This window comes from Trypanosoma brucei, chromosome 8 (genome assembly GCF_000210295.1).
Source record: "Trypanosoma brucei gambiense DAL972 chromosome 8, complete sequence".
In the NCBI taxonomy this organism is placed as follows: Eukaryota; Euglenozoa; class Kinetoplastea; order Trypanosomatida; family Trypanosomatidae; genus Trypanosoma; species Trypanosoma brucei.
In genome coordinates this window covers 349,272-375,779 of record NC_026741.1, presented here as the reverse complement: position 1 = coordinate 375,779, position 26,508 = coordinate 349,272, and the positions used below count along the sequence as shown (strand labels likewise).

The following is a 26,508-nucleotide window of genomic DNA, read 5'->3' as shown; positions in this document are numbered from 1 at the left end:
CCCCCACCTACACCTTCGGGTTTTGTTTCACCTCCTTCTCTTCCTTTCTCTTTTCTTCCTTCTAGGTCTCGTAACCTTTCTTCCTCACTTCTTCCCACCGTACTTTCTTTTTTCTCCTTTTTGTAAAGGGGGAAAAAAAATACTCTGGACCCCCCCCTCCTCCTGAGCACTAAGCTGCTGCTGCACAATGCGCACAAACCTTCACGCACCCACACTGCTACTCTGCCACAGCGAACAGGAATGGGGGAAAAAAAAAAAGAAAAGAGGGAAGGAAGGAAGACGTACACAAATTAGTAAACATATATGCATACAGATAAACGTGTCCATATGGAAATGGAAAAATGCAGAAAACAAGAGATGAAGGAGGAGTTGAAACTTTACAGTCAAGTTTACACCGCGCCCACCACATTCGAGTGGTGTAAGGAAAGACATCGAGGTCACCAACAAAGGCAATTCAAAATTGTTCATCTCGGAAGCGATAGTGGCCAATGATAACCGAAGGAACAACAATAACAACAACAGCAATAACAATAACAACGCCTCAATAAACTTCAAAATCAAGAAATAATTAGAAGCTATTTAACAGGGAAAACAAATACAAAACGCACCAACCGCGTGGCACTTCGTCCTCTAATATGTGCAGCAGATATCGTCCATTTGCGCTTTTTTTTTTATGTTGCTGTTGTTTTCTTTTCCCCCTGCGTTTTTTCCTTTGCCTCATCCATCCTAACAACTCTCTTACCCCTCAATTTTGTAATTTTATACATTCCAGTAGCATTGAATGAAATGGTAATGGATGACACGTGGAGAGGCCTCACCCCAGCCGGTGTTAAAAGAAGGAAGAACCAAAAACAAAACGAAAGAACACTACCGACCCCACAAAAATGTGCAGAAAATAAAAAAAGAGGAGGAAAGAACAAATGGTTGGAGAGTAAAACAAAAAAAAAAAAGAAAAAATCGTAAGCACCTTTTTCACTCACAACAACAAAAGCGAGCCCACAAAAAGTTGGCCCATTTAGGTCGCCACACCGCCAAGTGTAGGGTAAGACAAAAGGTACGATATGAAAGGCTGGCAAGTGGACTTGACGCACGAAACAAAAAAAAAGAAAAAAAAAGAGCTATGAAGGACGAAATAAATTTAATGTGTAAAACACGCTATCAGATTTTGGTATTGTGGTCTCTGCATAATAACAAAAATAATGATAACGACAAAGATGGAGTATGACAAACAGGCTTCCATAAAACCACAGAACACCAACTGCTCACAATATTCTTACAAATATGCCAACAGCAATGGAGTGGAACCAATTTGCATAGAAGCCACCACCTCTTACGTGTAACCAAACAATTGTAAAAGGGGATGGCAAGAGGGAAAGCGAACGATCACTGTCCATACGCAATCTGGTAGTCTCTGTACAACTTTTCAAAATATTCCTTCATGTCTAGCAAAACTGGAAAGAAGGCATACAATGCCGTACCACCAAGTAATAGCACGGCTACATACGCTATTTTCTCAGTACGCTCGACACGTTCATGGAGATTACGAATTACGTGCATTCCACTATCATAAGGCGGAAATGGCTCACCAGGGACTTCCCTCCCCAAAAAACTACATAAGGGCTCCCAGCCATCGCCGTGATGATACACCAACAAGCGACTGGAAGGCACCTCCCGGCAAACCTCAGCTTCATAACGTTCCAGCGCGTCCACGCGTCCTGAAATTCGAGTGTCATCATCTCCATTCCCTGAAATCGCCCCCAACGGCTGTTCGATCGGGCGCGGTGCCATTTCGCTCAATATTGTGTAAAATGCCTTAGCAATACGGTTTTGGGGTGGGTGGCGGTGTCCCTTCAGAAGTGATATAACGCATCTCTCGTGTTCTCGCGCCCATTGTTGTTTGTCCGTCTCCTTCACTAATATTACTTTCGTATAATCCGGGCATTCGCGCAGGAGCTTGGCATACAACATAGCGGCCGGAGGCCCCACAGCAGCGTCAAAATCTGCCATCAGTTTGCACAAGTCAATGTCCCGCTCGCCCCGTAGAGCAGAAGCCCATTCAGTCGGGTGACGGTTGGCACGGCCCTGTGAGAAAGCGCTTCGCAGCGTGTACGGTGTGTAGTCCAATTTTCGCAAAGCATTTGTCATGGCGCCATCAGGAGCCATCGTGAGGCAAATCACGCGCATGTAACATCGAAAACTGGTAGCGCAGCGTAACATTACGAGTGCGTCTCCGTCTTACTCTTTTGTCTTCTTTTGTGATGGATGTATTTGCGCAATTCCTTCCCCCTCCTCCTGTAGTCCAATATATATATATATATATATATATATATATATATGTACGGTACTAGGGGTTCGTAAGGGAGGAGGCGCCCACCAATCTAAAGAGGCAAGTGGTCAAGTGAAACAAAGAAAAAAGGAGAAAAGAGGGAATAAATGACTAACCACCTGAACCCCCTTGGTATTGTGGTAAAGGAAGGGAGCACAGAGGTGCGTATTGCCTCAAAGCGAATTCCACACGCACAAACATACTCCTTTCAGAGCGATGAGAAAGGTTGATATCACTAATGACCGCCAGAGTTAGAGACTCCCATCTTTCTTTCCCTCTCACCTCCCCCCCCCCCTCCTGCCGCTTTCTTTCTAATATTTTGTTCCTTCTTGCTCCTGGTTTTGTATTTTTATAATCAGTAAAAGCCCTCCTCAGGCAGTGGGGTTGGGCACTGGTGGTGGCCTTACTAACTGCCAAAGGTACCAGGTTAAATATGCTGAAGCCATACGTGTACGCACAGTGGAAAGTAAGAAAGATGAAACAAAAGCACAGCGTGTACACATATATTACATAAGTGTAAGTTTGCAAGTGCGCATAGGCGGAAGTGAAATGTGCACGTAAAGGTAGACGGTGCGAGCGTAGCAGAGCAGGTAACTTATTAGACCCAAGTAACGGAAGAAAAAGCAAATATTGTGTGGACAACAAAAACAATACACGGAGTATATCTTCGAAGGTGTTGTTTCGGTTTGGCCCCACAGAAGTTGAATCAGAGCCCCCGACGATGTCCCTCGTTTGTGTGACTCTCACATCCCGCTCCACATGCTACGGATCACAAGTTGACTCCCAAGTGAGACGGCTATGGCATGCTTCTTAAACCTAATTACCTGAAAAGAAGAAGGAAAGACAAAAAAAGGGGAGCGGGGAGAGATGCAGCAGCTCAAAAGCACGCACAAGTACAATTAGAAAAATGTGCCTTCTCCCTTTGGGTGTCACGTTCCCCACTTTTAAAGTGCATTAATCACCCGGGTGAGGCCCACAGATGGCAGCACCCCCACCCCCCAATTTAAACCTTCGCTACACTCCGCCCCTTTGCGCACAACACAAACTCTCCCCATATCCTTTACAGATGGACACACACAAACACACATGCGCCTCAGAAACAGAAGGATTTACACCGCTCCACATGTGCTATGAAATGTTTTCATTAATCCGATGGTCATTCCCTTCCCTCTTTCTCTCATCACACATCCTACGTCATGAAAGATATATATATATATATATATATATATATATATATATATATATATATATATATGCTTGAATGTATCCTTTTTTTTCTTTTTTAACGCGAGCTCTTCCCTCATATTTTCTCCCCTTCGCCTTTTGCCTCCCCCCCCCCCCCAATCATGTCGCCGCCACCGTCATTTCCCCTGCCCCTCATAGCTGCTACACTCACTCACGCACTTTCTTTTTTTTTTTCTTAATTCTCCCCCCTCCCCCCTTCAGTCCTGAAAAAGCAGTTAAACAGACACTCGGGCGTTATCACCAAAAACACATCCGAGGAAAAAAAAATCACGGTAAAAGAAGAAAAAAAAGGAAGTTCATTGGGATAAAGTACGACAACAAACGACAAGGACAGTATCTGGTGAGAAAAGTAACCCACTAGTACACAAACGCACCGCAACTTTGCAATAATTGCCACAGCGGAACTGTGTGCGTAACTAAAAGAGGAAACTTCAGAGGCCTTCACCGATATGTAAAAATCAAACATACGTACACATTCGCAGAGACACATACACGTATATTCGCACGGACACATATTAAATATATATATTTTTTTATATATTTTTTCTCACGTCATCCATTGCCAAATCCTCCCTCCATGAACTGCCTTCGCCTCCCAACTCCTCTTCCTTCACACAACAAGAATCAGAAGTGTTGAAAGTTTAAAAAAGTTGAGGAAAACTATAAAAAAGAACAAGGTGAGGTCAAAGAAAAGAACGAAAGAAGGAAAGGAAAGGAAACTAAAGAAGGGGCACCTCAGGCGGAGACGGTTTGGTCGAGGTAGTTCAATTGTACGCTCTCCAAATGATCCTCAAAGTCCACTAACTGAAATTGTTTTAATGCATCCATTGAGTTCTCAAACGCCTCAACCGCGGCTGCTTTAGGCTCTGTCGTTTCACACGAAAGCGTGTCGGAGTTCCAGCGACCAAACGTGAGCGACGGCGCGTCTGTGAAGGAGCTGCTGCCGCTGTTGTAGTAGGCCCCACGAACATCCACGCTGTCACCAGACGGTGTGCTAACAATTCTCCATAGCAGGGGCTCATGAACACCGGATTTTCTGCTGTGAAGCATACGCAGTACATTTTCCGTGAGGGAACAGACAGCCGTATCGCCCGTACGTTCATTTGCGATGTAATACCCCAAGAGTACAAGACCCTTTGTACGGGCGTAGCTGGAAACCTGCGCATATGCAACCGTCATCATTGGGTGTGGATCTGTCATTATGATGGTGTGGAAGAGCGGCACGGCATCTGCCACAAAAATACATTCAGCTTCGTCACTGCTGCTACCGGAGCTGTTAACGTTATTACCGTCAGCATTGGTAGCACTAATCGCATTAGCTGTGAAGTTAGGGATCGCATTAGCACCAAGTACAGTCGTTGGCGTTGCGGCGGCGGAGCTGTTGGAAGCAGGACTGCTGGCGTTGGTGTTGCTGGTGGCGCTGATGCGTTTACCGATGAGGAAACCGGAAACCGCCTGCGTTGGGTACTTGTGGCAATGGAGCAACGCCTTAACGTACGCCTGAACGGAGGAAATGACCGGTGGCGAGGACGCTGAAGAAACCTGCCCAGGCATTCTGCTTTACTAACGCTGATCCTGCAGTTACAGTTACTGCTGTGAGCTCCTGAACCCTTATCCAGATTGAAAAGAAACTACAAGTCCTTCCCGCGTCCCGTACCGCTGGAAAAACAAAAGAACTGCCACTAGCAGCGAATAAAACGTAACGATGCTGACGTACCTCGCAAACACTGCACTCCGTTGACTGCTTGCGTATTTGCTTGTATATATATATATATATATATATATATATATATATATGTTCTTTTTTTAAATGTATACGTGTGCAGACAGGCTCCCTGTGACTAACCGGTGGAGCTTCTACGCACCCTCACAATCCTACAGAGTAAGATATTTATGCCTCTCCTATTTACCAAGTAAATGATTACAAAACCACCAGATAAGCTAACTCTTCCTTTCTATTACACTTTTTGCTTCTTTCCTTTATTGTTCCCCTTATAAAACCTCTTCCAAACTCCGTACACGAACGCCTCCTGTTTCTCTGCGGGTCGAGACAACGTGTCAGCGCAAGGCGGGAGGTTGTCAAGCGTAAATGCAGCACATTAAAACAGCAACAACGAGAAAATGAAAAGGGGGAAAAATCAGAAATTGATGTTTGCCAAGACGCGGCACAGCAATAAGAACAAGGCACGAGCTACCTACCGGCAGCACGCCCTTAGAATACAGAGTTGAACATTTTCGTTGCTTTGTTCTTTTAACTTGGTGAAGTTAACAGTGTTCACCTGTACGACGGGAAGAAACGGGACGATAGTGGGAAGTCCCCATTCGCTCCCCACATCCCTTTACATCACCCCGTCCATTTCCTCCTTTAGTGAAGAACTTTACATGGGCCATTCAGCACTATACAAACCAACCATTGCGACGACAACCCACCAAAAAAAAAAAACGCGCATAGCGAAAAGGGAAGGCGCGCACAAACGGAATGTTTTAAAGAGATAAAAAATGAGGAAGAAACGAGAGAAATTAACACTAGTCTAATGCGACAAGATGGTGTACAAACGCATATAAACATATGTAGGTGTAGCCACCCAGAAACATGCACACGCACACACCGTGTACGTAACTAAGCAGCCCTATATTTTTTTCCTAACGTCAGAAACATTGAACTTCCGCGCCTTCTCCAAAACACTTGTGTTCCCTGTGGTAAACATTTCAAACGTCCCTGCAATGTTAAGGTCCTGCGCTGTCAGAGTCACGAAGTCTACTTGTCGCACACGCGCTGCACGCCTTGGGTGCCGTAAGAGCCTCGCCAGCAGCTCCTGCCGGTACTGCTCGTTGCTTTCGGAAATGGGATTGCCGTGCAGTGTCACCACCTCCAGCAGCGGAAGCACACACACGCGATTCTCTACCTCCATCCAGTCGGATATTTTGTTTTTGTGAAGCAGTAGACGCTGCAGTGGAAGAAGCGACAAGTCCGGCAGTGTACTGATCTCGTTGTCGCTTAGATCCAGCGCACGTATCGTCATAATGGCATTTGCCACAAGGCGCCGGAGGACTGGCACCAATTGATCTGTTGACCTCATGCCACAGCTACTGATACGCACACTAGAGGTGCAAAACATCGACTTCATCTTGTCTGCAAGATTCTGCAAGGTGCTCTCTGCATTGGTCTTCGGGTCGTAGAGAAAGTCGTAGCGAGGTTTGGAATTATCAACGAACTCATACACCTCCTCGTCGCCAGCCTTGTTGCGTGCCTTCACGACAATGCGCTGATCTTTTCCGCGTTGTGCGTCATTCTGCTGGGCTCCGTAACCCATCGGCGGCAGTGCGGTAACATTTTTGGGCCGCACATCCTTACAGATATGACGCTTCCCTGCAACGGGCTCCACAGAAAGAAGCAAAATGGGGTCACTCACATCACAGAAGGTAAAGTCAAGCAACGGTTCCACTGACCTACGAAATGCGTTCACACGCCTCTGTTCAGCAGCGTAGAAGTTGTCACGCTCCACTTTCATCGCCTCAATGCGACGGTTAATTTCCGCCTGTTGGTGGTATTCAACAAGGGACGATAGGTCGAGCATCTCCTGCTGTGTCAACATAAAGCGATGTATCGTGACAATGAACCCATCCTCGAAGTAGCACTCGTCACGAAACAGTAACAAATCGCGGCCATAAGTTACAGTAAGTCTGCTAAGCCGCTGGTTACGGTCTGTATGCTGCCGCCCAAGCTGCGCATACCACTCCGCCTCAGTCTTCGGAGCTGGAAGCTGTAAAACGACATCCGATTCCTGTAGCACAACCTTTCGTGCCTCCATATCAAAGACCGTATCTGCAATATGGGCACCTTGATTCATCCATTGCAATATAGCGTAAAAGCGTGCCGTAACAAGGAGCGGGCCTTCGACAATATCGGCCTCATATGGCCCCGTAATGGTGGACTGCCGCTGCTTCTTTTTGTTGGGATCCTCACGCCTTTCCCGTGTGGCAGCAGAAGTGGATCTATCACCCGTAGCAGTGGATCTTCCATTCGTGGAAGTACCCCTCCTCTTCCGAGCCGCAAACCCACGGGCAACAGGCCTTCCCCCAGGCGCTTTAGGCACAATCGACGCTCTCGTGGGTGTTCCTGCTAAGTGTGGTGAATTCGCTCGGGTAGTTACTGTCGTTGACGTGGTAGTCGGTGATGTGGCTGTAACTGCTGGAGCTGCCACAGGTGCTGATTTTGTGACCGCGCCGGTTTGCAGGAACTCGGGCACCTTCCACGGGTTATGGCCCTTAGTCACGCCTGACAGGTTTTTGTTTTCCTTGCGCAACACACGGTCTAATGCGGGGATGGTATCGGCAATAACGGGCGACAGAGGAGGGTAGCGGAAGTGGGAAACGAGCAGGACGTTGGGGTGCAGCAAGTCATAATAGTCTGTAACCTCCTGCCGCGCGATGGCGTTGGTAATCGACTTCTTGCCAATCTCCAGCTGCTCAAACTCCATTACAGCACTGTACTAAATGATAGAACTTCAAACCCGCGGTTGGAAAGATCACGCGAGCGCGCTTTTTGCCCCCACCCTTTTGATCCCGTATAAAAATATTGACTGCCCCAAAGAAATTCAAAACTTCGGTGTCTAACGAATGCAAACTGCACAAATAATTATTATAACGCAAAGTGCCAGAGGGCGTTGCTGCACCCTCCCACCTTTTCTCTGTGTCGTCCGCGCCCGTACTTCACCTTAACCCTTTGAGGCTCCGAAACCTGATCAGCTCCAGTTCCGCAGGGAAAAGTACGCGAACACGTCAAGGAAAAAAAAAGAAGAGAAAGGGGGTTGAGGTTGGGGTTGTGGATCAGGAAATCCTGGCCGCTTCCTCAATTCTAGATTCGATGTGAACTTGATGAAAATAGAAACAAAAAAATGGAGAACAAAGGATAAATAAGGGGAGGAAGCATAAAGAGTCAATGGAAAAGATGAACAGCGATCACAAGCAGATTTGGCGAAAAATGGGATGAATCGGCATCGCATTCCCCCCTTCCACGCGCATAAACATCCCTCACAGACTCTCCTTATTTCTCACTGCTTCTAATAAGCGTTACAGAGTAAAGCACAATGGATTGGGGAATCTGCGTTAACATACATACATACATACATACATACATACACATACACACACAGAGACGCACGCACGCATATGTATATGTACATGCATATACGTTTGTGTGCGTATATGTGTAGATGTATGCGTGTATGCATATATAGATATAGATAATGTGGTATGTACATGAACGCACCCGCTCCCTAGTTAAGGCACAAACGAACAAACAGACGAAGACGTATACGAATACATGCACGCAAACGTGAGAACTGATTTTGTACATCGTCACAAATACATTGAAAAATGAAATAAGAAGCGCTTCAAGCCCCTCTTCCTCAAACATACAAACACACAAACATACTTATTTTCTACTTGTACTCCGTCATCTCAGCCCTCCTCGTCTCCCTTTATCTTTTCTTCTTGCTTTTGGGTCAAATACACGTTACGGAGGCACGCTTGCATACGGACAGGCATATGCGCGCGCGTGGTTAGAAACGGAAGAAACGTTTCTCTTCTCTGATTATCTTTTTTTTTAAAAAAAAAAAAGGAGGCGCGTCCCTGACCTCCTTAACAATCTACTTTGTCTTCATCTTGTTTCTTCCTCTTTCTCTCTCCCTCTTCCTTCTCCCTACATGCCCCCTCTTTCTCTCTAAAAGAGAAAGACATACAAACACAATTAAACACACACACACACATATATATATATATATATGTATAAGGGACCAAAAAGAAAGAAACTGTTTTTTTTTTAAATCTTTTTTCTTTTCTCTGGTTGCTCTGCAGTGTTGGGTCAACTCTGTCTCCCCCTTTCACTCCCTTCTTTTTCAGATACTGGGGAGTTAAAGGAGGAGGGAAACGAAAATTAAAGCAGAGAGAAGGAGGTAAGAGAGGGAAAAAAGAAAAAAAAAGACAGATGAATAGAAAAGTGAAGCACAGCCACGTTTCTAGCTGGCGAGCGCTCAAAGCACACGCACTGAGAATAATGACAACAAAAATGATAAAAATTAAGAAAATGAGGAAAGGGGTTTATTTCCGTAACCTCCTTCACTTTCTTTTTAAAATATTTGAACTCACTGTGGCACAGTTGGCGAGAGGGAAATACATTTTCCCCTTACAGACACAATTAAACACAGACACACACACATACACACACACACACACATATATATATATATATATATATGTGTGTGTGTGTATTCAACAGTCTTTTTGTTCTTTCCTTCCTCTCGTTATCTCTCTTCCTCATATACCTTTGCTTCTGTTCTCACAACTCTCCACACTTCTCACCTTCTTTCATGCATTTAACATCTTTCTTTTTATTTCTGGCGCTGTTTTGTTGTGTTACCTCAGTGCAACATCAACTCAACATATTCTCAAATGCCTCTCTTCAATTTTCCTCACAACTCCCCCGTGTTCCTCTTCATCCCTCTTTGCACCTCATTTCATTTGCCTGGCGTAAATCTTTAATTATTCCTTCTTTTTTTTTCCCCCCCTCTCTCTCTCTCTTTTTTTTTGTAGCCCGTTGCGTCTAATGATTAACTTTCATTGCTTTGCTTCACTCCTCCCGAACCATTGGCAGAGCGGCAACAAATAAAGAAATAAAGAAAAAAAAAAGAACAAGAACAAACATGCTAAAAAGCAGCACTCCAGTTGTACGGTGGCCATCGGAGGAAGTTCGAAAAGAATCAGGAGAATGAGAAGATGAACTGAAGGGCGAAGGAAGGAAAAAAAAAAAGAGGCAGAAAAAGTAAGAGAGGGAAATATGTAAATCATATCTAAAGATGAGACAAATAACATAAAAGTAGGAAACGCTTTGCAAAGAATAAAGCTAAAACATAATCACAACCGCATGAAATAAAATGGGAGACGAGGGCGAACTGGATAACAAAAGGACAAGAGGAGAAGAGAGCTCAAGTCAAATAGCACAGTCACAGCTTCATAATACCATTCTGGTCCCCATATTCTTGCTTTCTTGTCTTTGTTTTTTTTTATTCTTCTTCCAGTGCTTCAACACCAACAAGTGCATACTTTGGTAAAAAAAAAAAAGGAAGGGGAATGGAAAGAAATACTCCTGTGGAAGAAACATATAAACCTTACCGAGTTTCTTCTTTTTATGCGCACTCCTCTACAGCAGCCTCGGTTGCGCTGTTGCTTTGTTTCGCCCCTGGGCTCAGAAGCAACATTCGGATGTAATCCTTATTGTTGTACTTCTCACCGAGCATCTCCAAACTGGTGTTTGACTGCCGAACACGACCGGCCACGCCCTCCACAGCCACCTGTTCCTCATCTGTGAAGCGACGGTACTTCTCAAGGAAGGCCTCCTCATGATTAATTCCAACAGTGCGCGCCATGACATGCGGGTGCGAAACGGTGCACATCATGTTATTGGCATCAACAACACTGCGCAGTCTCAGTGCAGCCGACGTTGGTGGGGCATCGGAGAAGTGCGTTACTTCGGAAACTGCTGCCGTTGCGGGACGCTTGCCGCTGCTTCCACGTGCGCTCTGCAGAAGGCTTGTGTCCACCTTGGCGTCCACAGTGTTCATCGTGGATGGAGCGCCCTCCGTTGCAGGTCCATCACGCAGCAGCAGCGCCTGTGCTTCAGCCTCGGCTTCAATCTCCAATGTTTTGGTCTGCAGTGTGCGGTTATACGAGATGACGTGCTGCAGAATCGGTTCCACCTCCCCGCGACGCTCCTTGGCAAGGTTTTCGACAAGCTGGATGAATGCCAAACCTTCGTCCAGCTGCGCTTGAGCCTCATCAAGCTCCTTTCGGTACTTGTCCGCGAAGGGGTCGAGAGTCGACAATGCCCGCTCCACATCCAACAATTTCGACCGCTGTAATGTCTGTAGACGATCCACATGAACGCTGCGGGTCGCACGGCCCTCTTCCACGGCGTACTCGAACATCTCGTACCGCCGGACATAGTTTTGTGCCTCACGATTGTACAAATCCTTGTCGGCCTCCTCAGCGTCGTGGATCTTCTTCAACAGAGTTGGCACGTACGCCTGCACGTAGGCTTCATACGTCTCCGCTGCGTTCTCCCACCTCTTAAGTACGTCCTCACTCTTGCGAAGGCGAGAAAAGTAGCTTTGCTGTGCGGCGAGTAGCTCCTCGGCAATTGCCATATCTCGACCTCGGAGCTCACGGAGGCGCATTTCGTTGCGGACAAATGCTTCCTTCTCACCAGCAATGTCTACCAACTTGCGTATCGTGTCTGTTAACAGGACCCACAGCTCAACCTCTGTGTCGTTCAGCTTTGAGTACGCCTCGTGGGCGGCTTTGTTTGCCTCAGCGTTCTTTTGATCTAAGTCCTTAATGTGCTTCTGAGTATTCTCTACATCCTGATAAACACCGTCGATGTCCTTCTTTACCAACGGCATGTCACGCTCCACACGCCCCTTCAATAACTCTACACTGTGTCGCGCATCCACAATGAGATCTTCCAGCATCCTCTTCATCTCCTGTATGTCCTTGCCGTGTAGATACACCAACTCCATACGGGCTTTATTCATCAAGAGGAGGTCATTACTGAGGTCCACCTGCGTAGTGAGGTAGTTGAGTGCATCTCCCGGTATCTCACGATCGATTGCATCCTCCTTCCTTTCCTTCACCTGCAGCACGCGGTTTTCCAGCCGTTCTATCGGTTGGTCACTCTTCCGGAGCTCAGCAAGAACATACTCTGAGGGGTCGTAGTGAAACTTCTCGTGAAGGGCAACGGCCACCTTGCTTGGCCATACCGGGCCGCGGGTGCCGTCTAAGCACTCTGGTCGCTTGTCGGGCAGCGCGAACGCTGCTATGGGCTCCAGCCGGTCCACAAAGTTCTCAAGTGGTGCGAGGAAATGCTTTGCATTCAGCAGCGCATCGAGCGCAGCACGAACCTGATCTCCCAAGACTTCGGGGCTGTTCTGAATTTCGTCAAGCATCGATACCGAGGTACAAAGCTTAAAGTCGTTCACAAGCTGATGGGCCGTCATCGGAGTGATGTCAGTGGTGCGGTAGCCTTCAAAGAAGGAGCTCAGTGCGCCGTTTGTTCGTGAAAATGAGTGGCCTGCTTCACACGGAAAGGAATCGAGATAGTGCATTAAATCCCTCACCTTCACACGCCACACCTTGAAGAGTTCCTCTACCGCGTTGCTTAGCTGCACGTTAAGCACAGATTGCTGAGACTTGTGGTAGTCCTTCTCCTGGAACTCGAAAGGTGTGGCGGTCTCAAGCGTAGGCGGCTTAAAGAGTTGCACACCGCGAGTCGGTGATACACTTCTTGGTGTCGGGGAGCGCCGCAGGAGAGTGTTCGCACTGTGGCGAACGCTACGCGGCAGGTCAATGCCAACAGTGCTGCTGAGGATACGAAGTGCCTCGACGGGCGGCAACGTAGGCTTGGAAAGATAACCACTATGCGGTACTGTGGTGGCGTATGGCCGCCGCTCTGGATAAGTGGCCGACATACCTTAACGAGCGCGGCAAAGGCAGGAAAAGTTTCTGGCTGGCGTACTTTGTCCCCTAAGTCAACTTAAATGTTTAAGAGGACGGCAATGATAATGGTGCGTTTCACTTAACTCCGCTGACTCTTACCTTCCCTCAGTCACCCACTATCTCTTCTCTACTTTCCCCCCTCAGTTCGTTTTCTAGAGCCGAATTCCCTTTCACACCTCGCTTATGCTTTGTGATCGTTGTTAAAAACACAATTGCAATCACAATCACAATTATGTGAAGTGAACTAAGTATAACCGAAAGGGAAAAAAATAAAATGAAAAGGGGAGCAATAGCAACAGCAGGGCACGTCAGCAGTGGCAGCGACAAAGGCAGGAGTATGGAACAATAAGACGAGACGGGGATACACACAAAGGCCAAGAGGTAAACGTAATGCGCGGGAATATGCCAACGTCTGGCAACATTACCACAGAAAACAAAGCCACTGTCCCACCTCCCGTCGCAGAGGGCAAGCACACCCAAAACACATCAACCAGGCGGAAAAAAGAAAAACCCTGAGCTACTGCTGTGGGGAATAAGAAGAAGGGCCCTGTTATGAAGACAAGGTAGTACGAAGTAGAGAGCGACAAGCGGCACACTCAAGACACAATCCCTTCCCACATAAAAATTCGTATTCGCACCTCCACACTCATTCACTTCAGGGAAAACACCAGAACAATACAGCGTGAAGAGATCTGCCTAGCTGCCTTTTATGATTGCCCGCACACACACACACACACATATATATATATATATGTGTAGTAAGGCAGGTGTGCAGAAAAAAAAAAGAGCGACCTCACATCTATCGTCAAAAAACGGCGGCAGTGCGCAACGATAGTTGGAGAGGAAAAGCGATATGTACAATAACAGCTGTGTGAAAAGAGGGCAAACATAAAAGCCCTCTGCTAGGCTTATAACACAAATCATGTGCCCCTTTGTGCCACCGCCGGCAATAAAGGCAAGTAACACACAATCAAAGACACAGCACCCCAGCACGCAAAATAGGCTATTTACATCTCAGAAACCCCTACACAACACGCAGTTGCCTTTCCACGTTTCCTTGGGTGCCTCCTCGCGCATAAAACGAGGAAGTAATGAAGGCACAAGCGCAAGTGACGCTGAGGGAAAGTTAAATAAACAAAACGGACGGGAAACAAAACAAAATGTACACTCTAACTTCCAAAGGCAAAAAGAAGTTGGGACGTCCCTACTTTGAGTCGGAAACGCTGGCCGCTTCAGCGTCACCCTTTTTTTCCGCGTTTTTCTTTACGTCCTCCTGCAACCGACCAATAACGGAAGGCCCCAAACGCGTGCCTTCCAGTGACAGTGTCACAATGTTCGGGTTCACTTTCAGCAACCGCGAAAAGAAGCGCGTGGAGGGGAGGGTTATCTTGTCGTTGTCCCGCAAATGCACCTCACGAACAGACTTGTTATCTTTCAGTACCTCACATAGATGCTCAACATCTTCGTTGTCAAGTGACATGTCATTGAAGTGAAGCGTATGTACATTAGGGAAGTTCGGAAGAATGTTGAGCACTGCGACGAAACCACCATGTCCAAGGTAATTGGAACTTATGTCTACCTCGTGGATAAGGTTGGAGAAACGCGGGTTCGTTGGAAACTTCTTCAGAAGATAACTGTTTGGTTTGCACTTCAGCATATCACAACTGTGCACGTACGCGTCGTACATAGAGAGCCCGAAGTATGCGTCGGCATCGTCCGCCTTGAGTACCGCCTGTACTTTGCTATCTTGATCTTCTTCAAGCTCATCTTTCGGCATCTGCGGGAACACAACGGAAGACGGAGATCCCGCAACATTTGCCTCTACACCATCTGCAGGGCTTCTTGCGGGGGAAGGAACACGGACGTTGCTCTCCACACTGCTGGAGGGAGGCACTGCCACTGAAAGTTGGCGGCTCATATCGGCCCCGCCAGACACCTGCTCAGAACTGGTTCTTGGCGAGCCTGACGCGGCCGCCACTGCCTGGGCGGGTGAAGGTATTGCAGCTGCCGAAGTTGGTGGCTGCGGTGACGGCAATAACACCGTTACGGTAGGGCTTGCAGGTGGTTCGACGTTAAGATCCGTTACATCCGGCGTCGCTGACGCAAGAATGCTCGCCCGCTGCGGGTGCGGCCTGCCGTATGTGGGGGTACCATCACCCCCTACCACCTCCTGTTTCGTCCGTATACCCGTCACACTGATGGAAAGCGTGCTATGGAACGAAGAGTGTGAGCCCCCAGTGGACGAACCCACCGGGGAAGTGGGAGTATCCTCCGTCGCGTCGCCCTCATGACAAGAAACCTTCTCCTGCTCGCTGGCCAGCTCCTCGGTGGGTGTCGCAGTCCGTATGTTGCCATCGGAGGCCGAAGAGCAACGTTGGCCCTCCCCTGGCAACTTCCCGAGGCCACCCTCCTTTACCGGAACGTTGACAGATATTCCACCCTCTACACGGGTGTCGCAGGACTCCCGCAACAACTTCAGGTGCTGTTCCATCGTGTGTCGCCCATCTGCTGGGGCCGCAGCGTAACAACGGGTTATGTTCTGCTCAACAAGACGCACACACGTGGAATTGAAGCGACTCAGACAGCCTCGAGGGATGTCAGACTCCATAAACTTAATCCCCCTCAGCAGCTGCTGGTAGAGATACAAATGAGCATCGAAGATGCCACCACCCAGCTTTGTAATAAACACTGCCGTCACCCCGAGGCCACAAACGATGGCAGAAGTCATCATTACCTTTACCACTGCATTAAAGGGTTCATATGTAAATGTCAAAGTGCGGCTACGGCCCGTGCGAACGCCCAAGTAACTCGTGCCAGGGGTTCCTACAACTTTGGCATCGCTGAAAATGTCGAGAAGACGGTTTATCTTCATGTTACTGTACTGCTCAGTAGACATAATGCGCGGGTAACCCATCCGTACCATGTCCTCCACGTCGAGGAATAGAAGCGCCTGATTAACCTTAAAATTTATTACTCCAGCAATATCGATCTCATCGCTCTCAACGGGCCTCTGGTACACGTTGAGTTCCAACGTCATACATGCTATAGAGCCAACGCCAACCGTTTGCGTCGGTGAGTAATCCGGTCGGATGCTCATAGGATGCATGGGTATTGTAAAGGCTACAGCAGCGTCTGTGTCTGAATAGCGTAACTCACCGAAGAGCTCCTGTTGTTCCTTGAGGATAGTACTGGAAACATCAGAGTAGACGAGGTCTTGATCTATCATAAACTTATCCTTGTCCGTGTAATGAGGTAAAAAGTGTTTCTTCACATATGAGTCTAAGTCTTCGCCGCCCGTACTCTCCACTGTACAGAGGTAACCGCGCTGGTTGATGATCGTGCCGATGACATACACAGTGCTCTTCGTCTTCGTCTTGGACGAGGTTGTGTAGCGGAAGTGGAAGCTCCGCCGGCCCCCCAACTTGTGCCGACAACGAAGCTTGTTTCCAACCTGGAGACGCGAAAAATCGGTGCACCCATCCACGTCAACGACCTGTGGATCGGAAAGCACGTGCTGGACGCTGCGAACGCAATACCCGACGAGCGTCGTGTCCGGTGGGATGTGAGAGTAAAGAATCGTCACTTTCTTTAGATTTTCTGTCCACACCTCCTCCATCCGCGTCGGAGTGGTTCCGAGGTCGTTGTAACGGAGGGCAGGCCTCATTGGGCAGTGCTTTACGTCGCGGTCTAAACGATTGAGCTGCTCAAGCTCACGGGGGTCAATAAACGTGCTTTCCCAATATGGTGACAAGTGCAAAATAATGCGGGCGGCCTGATGAGCAAATGTGAGGGAAAACTTCCACTCACGGCGCATGCCGTACGCAACTCGGTTGCGGTCCTGCTGCTGCTCTGAACCGACCACAGATGGAGTTGACATTAGAGCCTGTCTATCAGCTTTCAGGTACAACCCCAACCGCCGATGGTTCCTTTGTTTGTGATATATAAAGGCCTGGATACGATGTGCTCACGTGTTTGTGTGTTTTTGTGTATGTGTAACAGCACGTGCGCTTCACACAAGCTCGTAGCGACCCCAAAGGAAACAAAAAGGATGAAGGAAAAAAGATTGTTAAAATCAGTAACAAACGGAGCCAGGCCGAAAGAGAAAAGCAGAAAAAAGGGGATACATAAATATCATGTGAAAGAGGAAAGCGACAACAAAGAGAAGGTCAGACACCAACTCGCTACGGGTGTACCACTTCAACGGAACCAACACCGAAGGTCCGAAAGCAATACAACGAATGAACACCGAAATGAAAAAAAAAAATGACGCCTGCACCTCAAACGAGAAGAGATAACACTAAGACATCTTCAAAAAAAAAAAGTAAAAGGGATAACGCGCGGTCACCCTTCAAGAAGAGAGCGGCATTTGAAGATAAACAAAGGGGGCTGGGCAATTTCATTACTTTGTAAAGGAAAAGGAAAAGGAGGGACAGCACTCAGAAACCAAACAAAGAAGGGGAAATAAGTAATGTTTCAACACGAAACGACACCCACCTGAATGTTGTGCCCACTGGATGTATGCAAACCACTAGCCAATGGCGGAACCGAAACTCCAACGTGGCCCGTACAGTGGCCTGAATCCATATGTGGCACTCCCCTTCTATACGCGCACATGCGTCGGGATCTTACAGCCCCTCAACAATAAATTACAAGAAGAATGTGGTAACCATAAATGCAGCTACTTATCACAGATTGGAAGAAGTTAGAGAAGTTGTTGCCGGTAACCGCTTACGCCCCCCTTCCCTCCTCCTCCTCGTCTTTGTGCATCGATTGGTGCTGTTGTCTCTGGCCACCCACGGACATAAGCGCCGCCATTCCCATCTTCACCATGTACCCGCTGCTGTTACTAACTACCCACAAACACAACAGCACAGCAGCGAACACAACAACGACCGCAAGACGCCATACGGGAAGAGAGAGTGGCGTATGAGCCCCCGGCACGGTGATGGCCAGACACGACATTTCCAGCCGTGGTTGCTTCGCCAGTAATACTTGTTGTGGCCTTCATCCCTCACAAGCATATATAAGCATATATCGCTGCGAAGAACTTATACACACAACGTGAAATGTTATTCCCCATTAATCTGCGGCGGCACACAAAGCAGTGGCAGAAGATGAGGACATGCATCGCCGCATCATGGCAACAAGGGCGGCCGCTACAACAAACACTAAATCGTTAAGATGGCAATATGCCCCGTGCTGCGGCAGTTGTTCCCGCAGGGCGGTGTACAGCACACTCTCTCGCTCGAGTGAAGGAGTTAAGCGTAACAGCACTAACTGCCCGACGAAGAAGGCTCCCATTCCCGCCGTCAAAATTGTTACGGTAGTGTCCAGGCTAATAAATGCAATGTGGGTCATGAGCCGAAACACCAGCAGGAAGAAACCTCGAATCGCACTGGCAATCATCCAGGCGTTGAGCGCTATAGACACCCACACAACTCGCTGCTCCGCCCCATCCCCATGAGGAGTTGCAAGCCCATACGCTTCTAAGAAGTTCATCACCTTGGTGGCGGTGTCCTCCCTATGCGGGGCGGCGTTTTCAGCTGCAAGCACACCCCACCTTAGAAGACTAATGACGGTAGAAAGAAACTTAACGAGAGCATGCGTAAACAGAATGAGGCCAAACAGTGCGTTGAACCGCCTGCGCCACGTTTCTCCACTCCCCGCCGACCGCACCAATGTGTCCATCTCACTCATCTGCAAAAACACCGCCATGCTGACGGCCTGAATGCCATCACTCTCCGTCTCCATCGCTGCGATATCGGCGCCACTCGCGCGAACACTTGAATAAATGGAATTTGCGACCCAATTCCACATGCGGCGGCCAGCGGCTATCGAGCCACGGTTGCTACCGTCACGACCCCCATCTGCCCTCGACACCGCGCCATACGCCCGTGCAATTTGCTGCCGTTTTAACATCCATAGTTCCAAGAGGTGCTTTTGTCGTTTTGCCAACACACCAACGGCGAGGCGGGCCTGGTCCCCACTCCCATGCTCGAACAGCGGCTCAACAAATGCCAGTGGCGTTGTAACAGCAGCGTAACCTGAGAGGAGACCCACAACAACAACCCCGGTAGTGGAAACAGCTACACTCACGACATCCCAAGAAAACAGGGTGGGAATGCCCTGCGTGCTACTCAACGTCCAACTCCATGCCGCCACCGAAGCGCCAAAAAGCATCTTCACCAGCCCACAGGCAAGCAGCACCAGAAAGAAATAATACAACCGCACATTAGGCAGCAATGACCGGACTACCAGAAAGGGACAAAAGAGTGCGATGAGGACCAAATCCACCGCGAGCACGCAGCGCAGTGTCTGGATACTAAAGTTGCTCTTGATGCGCTCACTAAGCTGAGAGGCGTCCAGCAGCAGCAGGATGAACGCGTACGTCGATAAAGCGAAGACAAAACGAAAGCAAAATTTCGTGGTGCCCTGCTGAATTGTGTACACAAACACCAGCCGGCTAAAGAGCGAGCCGACATGATACAGCACAAGAAGAAGTAACACAGCGCCAAGCTTCAACAGCATAGCCGTGGGGGACGCCAGCCAGCCAGCCCAGCTCACTCACACGCTTTGCCACGCTTAGCTGTTGTGTAATCCACCACAAGCTTATCGGTGGATGCTGAGCGACTAAACCACACGAAACGGGCGAAGCATGTGAAGAAAGTGTAGAAGAAGAGAAACAGTGAGATGGCAATAATAATCCACGTTGAGAATTATCGACCAGAAAAGACAGTGAGCAAAGAAGAAAGCATTGGTGGTTATTACTCCGTACGTATCTGTGAAGATTGGCGACTACCCGAAGGCCCATGTAGGCTCAGTAATGCGACAACGGGTAGAGGGGAGAAGTGGACACCCTCCTCATCTCCGTACTAGACGCCCACAACAAGCCAGGAGGAAAAGATGTACCCCACGGCTACACCAACACTCATATATGTGTTCGGACATGACAAAAAAAAAAAAAAAACGACTCGCTACACCTCTCCATCATTGTTTGATGCTGTGCAATACCCCAACGTCCTCTCAAACCCATCCCCCTCGTTACAACCAAAAGCCAAGCGGACCACAGTGCATGCACCATGAACGACAGTAGCAATGGCATACGCCATCATAGTCACAAAGGCTGCACATAGGAGCAGAAAAAAAACGTGCCGTGGGTTCGCCTCATCCGATACGGCCCAAAGAATCGGGTGGCAAGTGGGCGGAATCACGTCGCACCTCGAGAGGTTTCGCAGCTCATTACCTTTGCGCCCCCACTGCCCCCTCACACGGTGGTAAGTGTACAGAAGTTCATAGTACCCATGCAACGGGTCAATAACAAAATGCTGCAGGAGGGCATTATTTGATGATACCAGTGGCCAGTCCGCGGTTGAGCGGTCATCGAGAGCCATCAACTCACTTGCGGAACGCAGAGCCAAACCCCACACCTTCCATTGCTGGTCCGGCACCTGCACAGCGGGAAAAGACAGACACGCATGAGGAAACAGCTCCGTCAATAACAAACGTGTCTCAGCATCAGAGGGGTGGACAAAAGACCTTAACGGATGAGACACGGTGCTTCGCGCGCAACGCTGATTCGCCTCTAAAGCACTGAAGGGAATCCACCGTGCAGCCTCTACCATATGCGAGGCGAAACGCAGTGTTGGGGCAAGCTCACCAATGTGCAAGAATACGAAGCGGGACTGCACCATACCTCCCAACTGCAAGCGGCGGCTCCGGATCGGATAGTCACGGAGACGACCAAGAAGAAGAAACTCTGAGGAAGTCAGAGGAATTCCAAGCATTTCATTCACCCTTGCGCACAGTGCGCTGTAGTCGTCTGCGTCACCCCTGTCGCGACGTCCGCCCGGGTACGTAACACTCCCACTCCACCGGTCCTTAACTAAATCTAATCGCCTTACCAGCAGTACTTGTAATGTTGATGGGAGGTCCATACCTATACCAGCCGATAAATGTCGTTGGAACACCTGTTGCACTTCCTTCGCACCCGCAAGTAGGCGGCGTACGGCGTGCTGCTGCCGGTCATCTCCGAAGCGGAAGATGATGGCGACGGAAGATCGCGAATCCCCCGGCATGTAAACGTGGAGAGCGCGTTCCTGCAGCCGTCGGGAAACGTTCGAAAGGAACTTAAGATCCACAGCGGGGAGCGACATCACTTTCCCTCACCTACTCTTCCTCCCTTGTATCAGGTCCTTCCTACTGTCCCTTCTTCACGCGGTTCCACCCGGCCGCTCCCTTCAATATCCGATAACATCACGGCCCAAATGACGGTGAAGAAGTGAAACGGAAGATCGCACAGCCGCACAAAAAGATAAATGAAGGAGAGGGAAGGGAAAATAGATTGAAGATATTCACGGCACGCAAAAGAAATGGGGAATAAGAAATAACTCTCCCCCGTACCTTCGCACAGTAGCGGCGTCACGCTTTACCATACTGCCCCAGCACCTACAAAGAGTTAACGAGTCAATGGGAAAAGAATAAATATATATTTAGTCAAAAAAAGCGGAGGGTTGTACGTGAACAAGGATTTGCATCAGCCAAAATTCAAGCTACTTTCTTCCGCTTACAAAATTGGTTGTCAACAGAATGAACGCAGAATGATTTTTAAATAGCGCAAACACACACACGTTTTGCTTTCTCAACTTTGTTTTTCATCCCTTTCATCACCTGTTTTGAGTGAGTGTGTGGAAGCAAAAAGACTGCGCCCTTCCCGCAGGTATGTGGAGTCTGCTAGATGCAGCGACGGCCGCCGACGAGAGTAAAATTGAAAACAAAAACGAGGTGAAGCCGGGTGGGATGGAACGGGGACAAACGCAAAACAAAAGGGCGCACAACTTTAATTTGGAAAAGTAAATTAAAAGCATACGAAAAGTTGGGCAAGGGTTGGAAAGCTTTCAGACAACAAACCGCACCCAAAAAGGTAGCATAACTGAAGCTTCTGCCTAACCCACATCTTGCCTCTCCGCATCCTTACAGCCGAAAGGGACGGAAATGCTAAGCACGCAAACGCACCAACATAGGTAAATAGAGATATATGCATGCGTATCGTCCATACAATTATTACCTGTCATTTAATATCTCCCTTTCCCTTCTCCTCTAACACGCCACACACGCGGCTAACCACTAACCTCGGCACCGCAACTACCTCAATTCATTGCCAACCTTGGCAATGCCTTTCGGTGCGAGCAAAAGCTAGTGTCAGAAACAGTGGTAGTGCCATTGGCATCAGGGAATAAGCAAAGGAGTTGATGTCCACTTCCCCTTTCACCGTCATCTCTCTTTCGGTACACTAAAAAAAAATCCTATAATGTCATCAAGACCCTAAAGAAAAAGTCTAATAAGAACCACCCGTCGGTTGCTGACGGTACGAGTTCTGAGGATCTGAGTGAAAGCCGCCGGACACCTCACGGGTCCGTTTATTACCTCCGCACACCGGATAGTACGGCTGTTGACCAGGCGGTGGCGCTCCCCCTCTCCAATAGGCATCAGATGTATTGCCACCAACAGAAATACCCGATTGATGGTGGGATGGAGCGCCACGGTAATCCCTGCCGTATGTGGGCCCAGAGCCGTACTGCGCACCAGAGCGGCCGTAGCCGTAACCGCCACCGCCCCCACCGTACCCTCCGCGACGGCCCCCACGGAAGCCGCCACCGCCACTGCCACCGCCACCGCGGCCAGCAAGCGAGTGAAGCCCTGGTGGAATCTCCTGATTGGCGCGGCGAAGAATGTCGATCAAGTCACGAACAGTCTTGGACGGATCGGCACCGCTAACAAATGTGTAAGCATCACCACGCTGCCCGGCACGACCGGTACGCCCTTTTCATATGACAGTAAGGAAGTTGACATTGATGTGCGGCAGTTTGTCAAACATGTCGCAAATTGAAATGGTATCGTTGCGCACAACAACACCACATCACAATGAGAGCAACGGCAGTGTCAAGGGGAAGTGACATTAGAGAAAGGAGAAGAGAAAAGAAAGTTTTCAGCAAATGTACAGAAGTAACCAACTTCTAAAAGTTGTTGAAGAAGGGAGCATCGTGACAGCCGGCGACACCAGCGTACTACCTCACTTCGCTGCGCCGCGCAGGGGGAGACTCTGTATCCAACAAGCGGAAAGAGAGTGGAGTGCCATATGTGCTTGTGCATTAATGGTACATGTGAACTCTGGTTCTGTGGCCGACGCAAAACAAAAACGCATACACACACACAGAGGAAAATGTGCCACAGGTACAGGGCCGAGCGACCCTCATCCTTGCAAACCTATGGGACACTTCCTTGCGTATAGCCACTTCAGAGAATTCATTCATTCAGATGTACCAAACACGCACACATGCACGAACAAAGGGATTGTTGCTACCGCACTACTTCAGGCACGGTACGTTCGCACGTATATTCCCACGTGGAAGCATCCCCCACATATGTAAAGTGGGAAAAAGTATCTCCACACACACATGTATAACTGAAGTACCAAAACGATAGATGTGCAACAACTCGCTCCCCAAGCGCTTGGTAACTACCACTAACCCATTGCGCGTGCGCAACGCGCTGCACTGAGGCGAAAGTGAGTCGCCTGCCGTTAGCCGACTGCCACGGAGAGAGGAGGCGGGGAGGGGAAAGACACATACACAAACACAAACATAAAGGCACATCCTACACACGCGTCGAAACACACTACTTCTTTGGCTATCCCCGCGTCACACCCTATATACAGAGATAGGCAGCACACACATACACACATATATATATATCAAAAAAAAATCAGTAGAAGCTTCCTATTGCGTTAACCTACCAGTATTTACGTCTAATTCCCCTAGTGCCTGCTGCACGTGTGTATGGAAGACATGAGAACCAAATCGGGGGTAAGAACAAAACGCACAACCGAAAACAGAGAAGAATACAGTGGCAGAAACCCATATATAGGTTTATACACCACTGTGCATACGTGTAAGTGTGTGTGTGTGCGTGGCTGTACGCGCGCGTCCGTGTTCCTTCTGGCGTTGCGGAATGTGCCTATGTTTTGCGCCTATGCAGTGGAGAGGAGGGGGGTGAGAGAAGGGGAAGCAAAGCGAAGAGGGGAAAGCACGTAGTTGAACTCAACCGGATTGCAATTCACATACCAATACGATGCACGTAATCTTCTATGTTTGTGGGCATGTCGAAGTTAATCACCACATCGAGGTTCTTAATGTCAAGCCCGCGGGCGGCAACGTCCGTTGCTACCAGCACGGACCTTTCGTCGCGACGGAAGCGGTCAAGCACATAATCGCGCTGCGATTGTTCCTTATCACCATGGATGGCCATCACTGAGCCTCCAATGAGGCGCTGTAGCGAATGGTGCAGGGAATCAGCGGTACGCTTCGTCTTTACAAAGATGAGAACCCTCTGCTTGCCCACCTTTTGCAGAATCTCCTCCAGCCGCCGCTGTTTGTCGTAATCTTCCACCACACTCACGTGCTGAGTAACATCAGCGTTCGCAATTAGGTCCTCAGATCCAACATGAACACGAATGAAGTCACGTTGAAAACTAGCCGCGAGGTTCCTAATTTCTTGGGGCCACGTTGCCGAGAACATAAGCGTCTGCCGATCCTTGCGAATCTGCTGGCAAATCTTTCGAATTTGCACCTCGAACCCCATATCAAGCATACGGTCCGCTTCGTCAAGCACAAGGAACGTCACGCGCAGAAGATTGGCAGCGCGAATCTCCAGCAGGTCGATGAGGCGGCCGGGAGTTGCAATGCAGACATGTACCCCAGCACGAAGGGCACGGATTTGCGGCCCCTTTGGTGTACCGCCATATAAACACGCCGTCGTGATGGTCGGCACACGTCGTAGCACCTTACGCGTCTCCTCTTCGATCTGCACCGCAAGTTCCCTCGTCGGCGCGAGCACCAAAGCAATGGGACCCTCACCCACGCGGATGGGCGGCTGCGCCATTATATGAAGGGCGGCAGGGACCATGAAACCCATGGTCTTGCCGGATCCGGTCTTCGCCACGCCGACAAGGTCGCGTGAGTTGAGAAGGATTGGCCAGGCGATAGACTGAATTGGGGTCGGGCTCTTGTAGCCGAGGTCTATGAATGCCTGATGAATGGTGTCCGGCGCAACGAGGTCAGAGAACTTGAGCATTGGCTGGGGCACGGAATCACCATAAATAGTAATGTGGTTGTCGCGCATGTATTGTGCCACCTCCTCGTCACTGCAACGCTCCTGGGGCTTGTAATAGTTCCACTGAGGAGCCACAACATTCACCTGGTCCCACTTTACATCCTGTAGGTTGGCACCGAGTGCACCCATCCGGTCGTTGCGGTATCCACCGCCTCCTCCTCTGTTCATCCCATACATTGTCTCTCTACTTCCAAGTACTCCCCAGCCTCCTTTTTGACCTTTTTTTTTCTCGGTTTCTGCTGGCTATCCTCCTAACTTCACGTCTCAGGTGTTGTCTTTATCGATGTCGGTGTAACGGATGGCCCTATCGTGTTTTACGTGTATGAGTGAACGCACGCGTATGTATGTCGCCCTCTCCTGACAAGTTCTTAGTGGCGCCTCCTTTTTATTTCTGTTTACTTATATTAGTTTTACTCTCCTTAATCGCCTATTATATTCACCCTGCCCGTCTTTCGACCCTGTGCCTTTTAATTCCTCGTCCCCGAGGACTAGCTGAACCTGTTGTCACGTTTCCAAAGGAAAACAGTGCAAAGTTAAGCCACACCCACCTACTACCTATTATTTGTTATTTAAAATTAATTAATTATTTAGTTGCTTTTTCTTCTGCCAGTACGCGCCGATGTGGGCCTTCTGCTCCCCTGTTTCTAATACTTCAGCGGTTACCTGCGATCGATGGTACCACTTCAATTATATTGTAATAATGATGGCGAAAAAAAAAACGCGTGAAGCTTGTCAACTGGGTTGGTCCCCCGTCACTCTCTAAAAGTTGTGGGTGTGGTAAGAGGAGAGGAAATGTCAAAGAGAAAAATACGGAAACGTAGAGATATAAAATGAGTGTTTTCGTCCACCAGACACGAGTGGTAGGTACGCCAATGTAAATTCCACAAACGAACACGCAGTCATTCAGGTAGTTCGCTGCCTTACTCCCTACAGCCGCTTACACACACACACGAAAACACGAGCACCTAAACGGGTCACCTCAGGCGCAATAATGTAAGAAGGAACGACCAACAATTATATATGTATATGTATATATATATACTCTCCTGCATTTTGTCACACATTTGGGTAACCTCGAGCATGGCTTTCGGAGGCAGTCAAACACATGAAAGAGCAGCAAAGGGGGGAGCACAAAAGGGGGCAGCAGTGAGACTGATTCGTGGTGTTGGTATGACATTTTGTGGGGAAGAAGATGCTGAAAAGCCCAGATGCATTTG

The 26,508-nt window shown here is 48.7% G+C and overlaps 13 protein-coding genes across 13 annotated transcripts; 3 read left to right on the top strand and 10 right to left on the bottom strand.

The window, feature by feature from the left end:
- Positions 1-1,383: 1,383 nt before the first annotated feature.
- Positions 1,384-2,217, bottom strand: TbgDal_VIII1200 (hypothetical protein, conserved; the record flags this gene model as incomplete). Its single annotated transcript, XM_011777145.1, has 1 exon — positions 1,384-2,217. The coding sequence occupies one exon, from the start codon at positions 2,215-2,217 to the stop codon at positions 1,384-1,386; it is 834 nt and encodes a 277-aa protein (XP_011775447.1).
- Positions 2,218-3,746: 1,529 nt separating this feature from the next.
- Positions 3,747-4,085, bottom strand: TbgDal_VIII1190 (hypothetical protein, unlikely; the record flags this gene model as incomplete). Its single annotated transcript, XM_011777144.1, has 1 exon — positions 3,747-4,085. The coding sequence occupies one exon, from the start codon at positions 4,083-4,085 to the stop codon at positions 3,747-3,749; it is 339 nt and encodes a 112-aa protein (XP_011775446.1).
- Positions 4,086-4,306: 221 nt separating this feature from the next.
- On the bottom strand, positions 4,307-5,125 carry TbgDal_VIII1180 (hypothetical protein, conserved; the record flags this gene model as incomplete). The annotated part of the gene is made up of 1 exon (XM_011777143.1): positions 4,307-5,125. One exon carries the CDS (start codon positions 5,123-5,125, stop codon positions 4,307-4,309), a length of 819 nt encoding a protein of 272 aa, XP_011775445.1.
- Positions 5,126-6,201: 1,076 nt separating this feature from the next.
- Positions 6,202-8,052, bottom strand: TbgDal_VIII1170 (hypothetical protein, conserved; the record flags this gene model as incomplete). Its single annotated transcript, XM_011777142.1, has 1 exon — positions 6,202-8,052. The coding sequence occupies one exon, from the start codon at positions 8,050-8,052 to the stop codon at positions 6,202-6,204; it is 1,851 nt and encodes a 616-aa protein (XP_011775444.1).
- A 566-nt stretch (positions 8,053-8,618) lies between these two features.
- On the bottom strand, positions 8,619-8,990 carry TbgDal_VIII1150 (hypothetical protein, unlikely; the record flags this gene model as incomplete). Its single annotated transcript, XM_011777141.1, has 1 exon — positions 8,619-8,990. The coding sequence occupies one exon, from the start codon at positions 8,988-8,990 to the stop codon at positions 8,619-8,621; it is 372 nt and encodes a 123-aa protein (XP_011775443.1).
- A 570-nt stretch (positions 8,991-9,560) lies between these two features.
- On the top strand, positions 9,561-10,106 carry TbgDal_VIII1140 (hypothetical protein, unlikely; the record flags this gene model as incomplete). Its single annotated transcript, XM_011777140.1, has 1 exon — positions 9,561-10,106. The coding sequence occupies one exon, from the start codon at positions 9,561-9,563 to the stop codon at positions 10,104-10,106; it is 546 nt and encodes a 181-aa protein (XP_011775442.1).
- Positions 10,107-10,758: 652 nt separating this feature from the next.
- On the bottom strand, positions 10,759-13,095 carry TbgDal_VIII1130 (hypothetical protein, conserved; the record flags this gene model as incomplete). Its single annotated transcript, XM_011777139.1, has 1 exon — positions 10,759-13,095. The coding sequence occupies one exon, from the start codon at positions 13,093-13,095 to the stop codon at positions 10,759-10,761; it is 2,337 nt and encodes a 778-aa protein (XP_011775441.1).
- A 1,232-nt stretch (positions 13,096-14,327) lies between these two features.
- TbgDal_VIII1120 (hypothetical protein, conserved) lies at positions 14,328-17,000 on the bottom strand (the record flags this gene model as incomplete). The annotated part of the gene is made up of 1 exon (XM_011777138.1): positions 14,328-17,000. The coding sequence occupies one exon, from the start codon at positions 16,998-17,000 to the stop codon at positions 14,328-14,330; it is 2,673 nt and encodes an 890-aa protein (XP_011775440.1).
- A 42-nt stretch (positions 17,001-17,042) lies between these two features.
- TbgDal_VIII1110 (hypothetical protein, unlikely) lies at positions 17,043-17,390 on the top strand (the record flags this gene model as incomplete). The annotated part of the gene is made up of 1 exon (XM_011777137.1): positions 17,043-17,390. The coding sequence occupies one exon, from the start codon at positions 17,043-17,045 to the stop codon at positions 17,388-17,390; it is 348 nt and encodes a 115-aa protein (XP_011775439.1).
- Positions 17,391-17,707: 317 nt separating this feature from the next.
- Positions 17,708-18,112, top strand: TbgDal_VIII1100 (hypothetical protein, unlikely; the record flags this gene model as incomplete). The annotated part of the gene is made up of 1 exon (XM_011777136.1): positions 17,708-18,112. The coding sequence occupies one exon, from the start codon at positions 17,708-17,710 to the stop codon at positions 18,110-18,112; it is 405 nt and encodes a 134-aa protein (XP_011775438.1).
- A 90-nt stretch (positions 18,113-18,202) lies between these two features.
- On the bottom strand, positions 18,203-19,651 carry TbgDal_VIII1090 (hypothetical protein, conserved; the record flags this gene model as incomplete). Its single annotated transcript, XM_011777135.1, has 1 exon — positions 18,203-19,651. One exon carries the CDS (start codon positions 19,649-19,651, stop codon positions 18,203-18,205), a length of 1,449 nt encoding a protein of 482 aa, XP_011775437.1.
- A 446-nt stretch (positions 19,652-20,097) lies between these two features.
- TbgDal_VIII1080 (hypothetical protein, conserved) lies at positions 20,098-21,276 on the bottom strand (the record flags this gene model as incomplete). Its single annotated transcript, XM_011777134.1, has 1 exon — positions 20,098-21,276. The coding sequence occupies one exon, from the start codon at positions 21,274-21,276 to the stop codon at positions 20,098-20,100; it is 1,179 nt and encodes a 392-aa protein (XP_011775436.1).
- Positions 21,277-22,457: 1,181 nt separating this feature from the next.
- On the bottom strand, positions 22,458-25,468 carry TbgDal_VIII1070 (ATP-dependent DEAD/H RNA helicase, putative; the record flags this gene model as incomplete). Its single annotated transcript, XM_011777133.1, has 2 exons — positions 22,458-22,942; positions 24,244-25,468. 2 exons carry the CDS (start codon positions 25,466-25,468, stop codon positions 22,458-22,460), a joined length of 1,710 nt encoding a protein of 569 aa, XP_011775435.1.
- Positions 25,469-26,508: the final 1,040 nt, after the last annotated feature.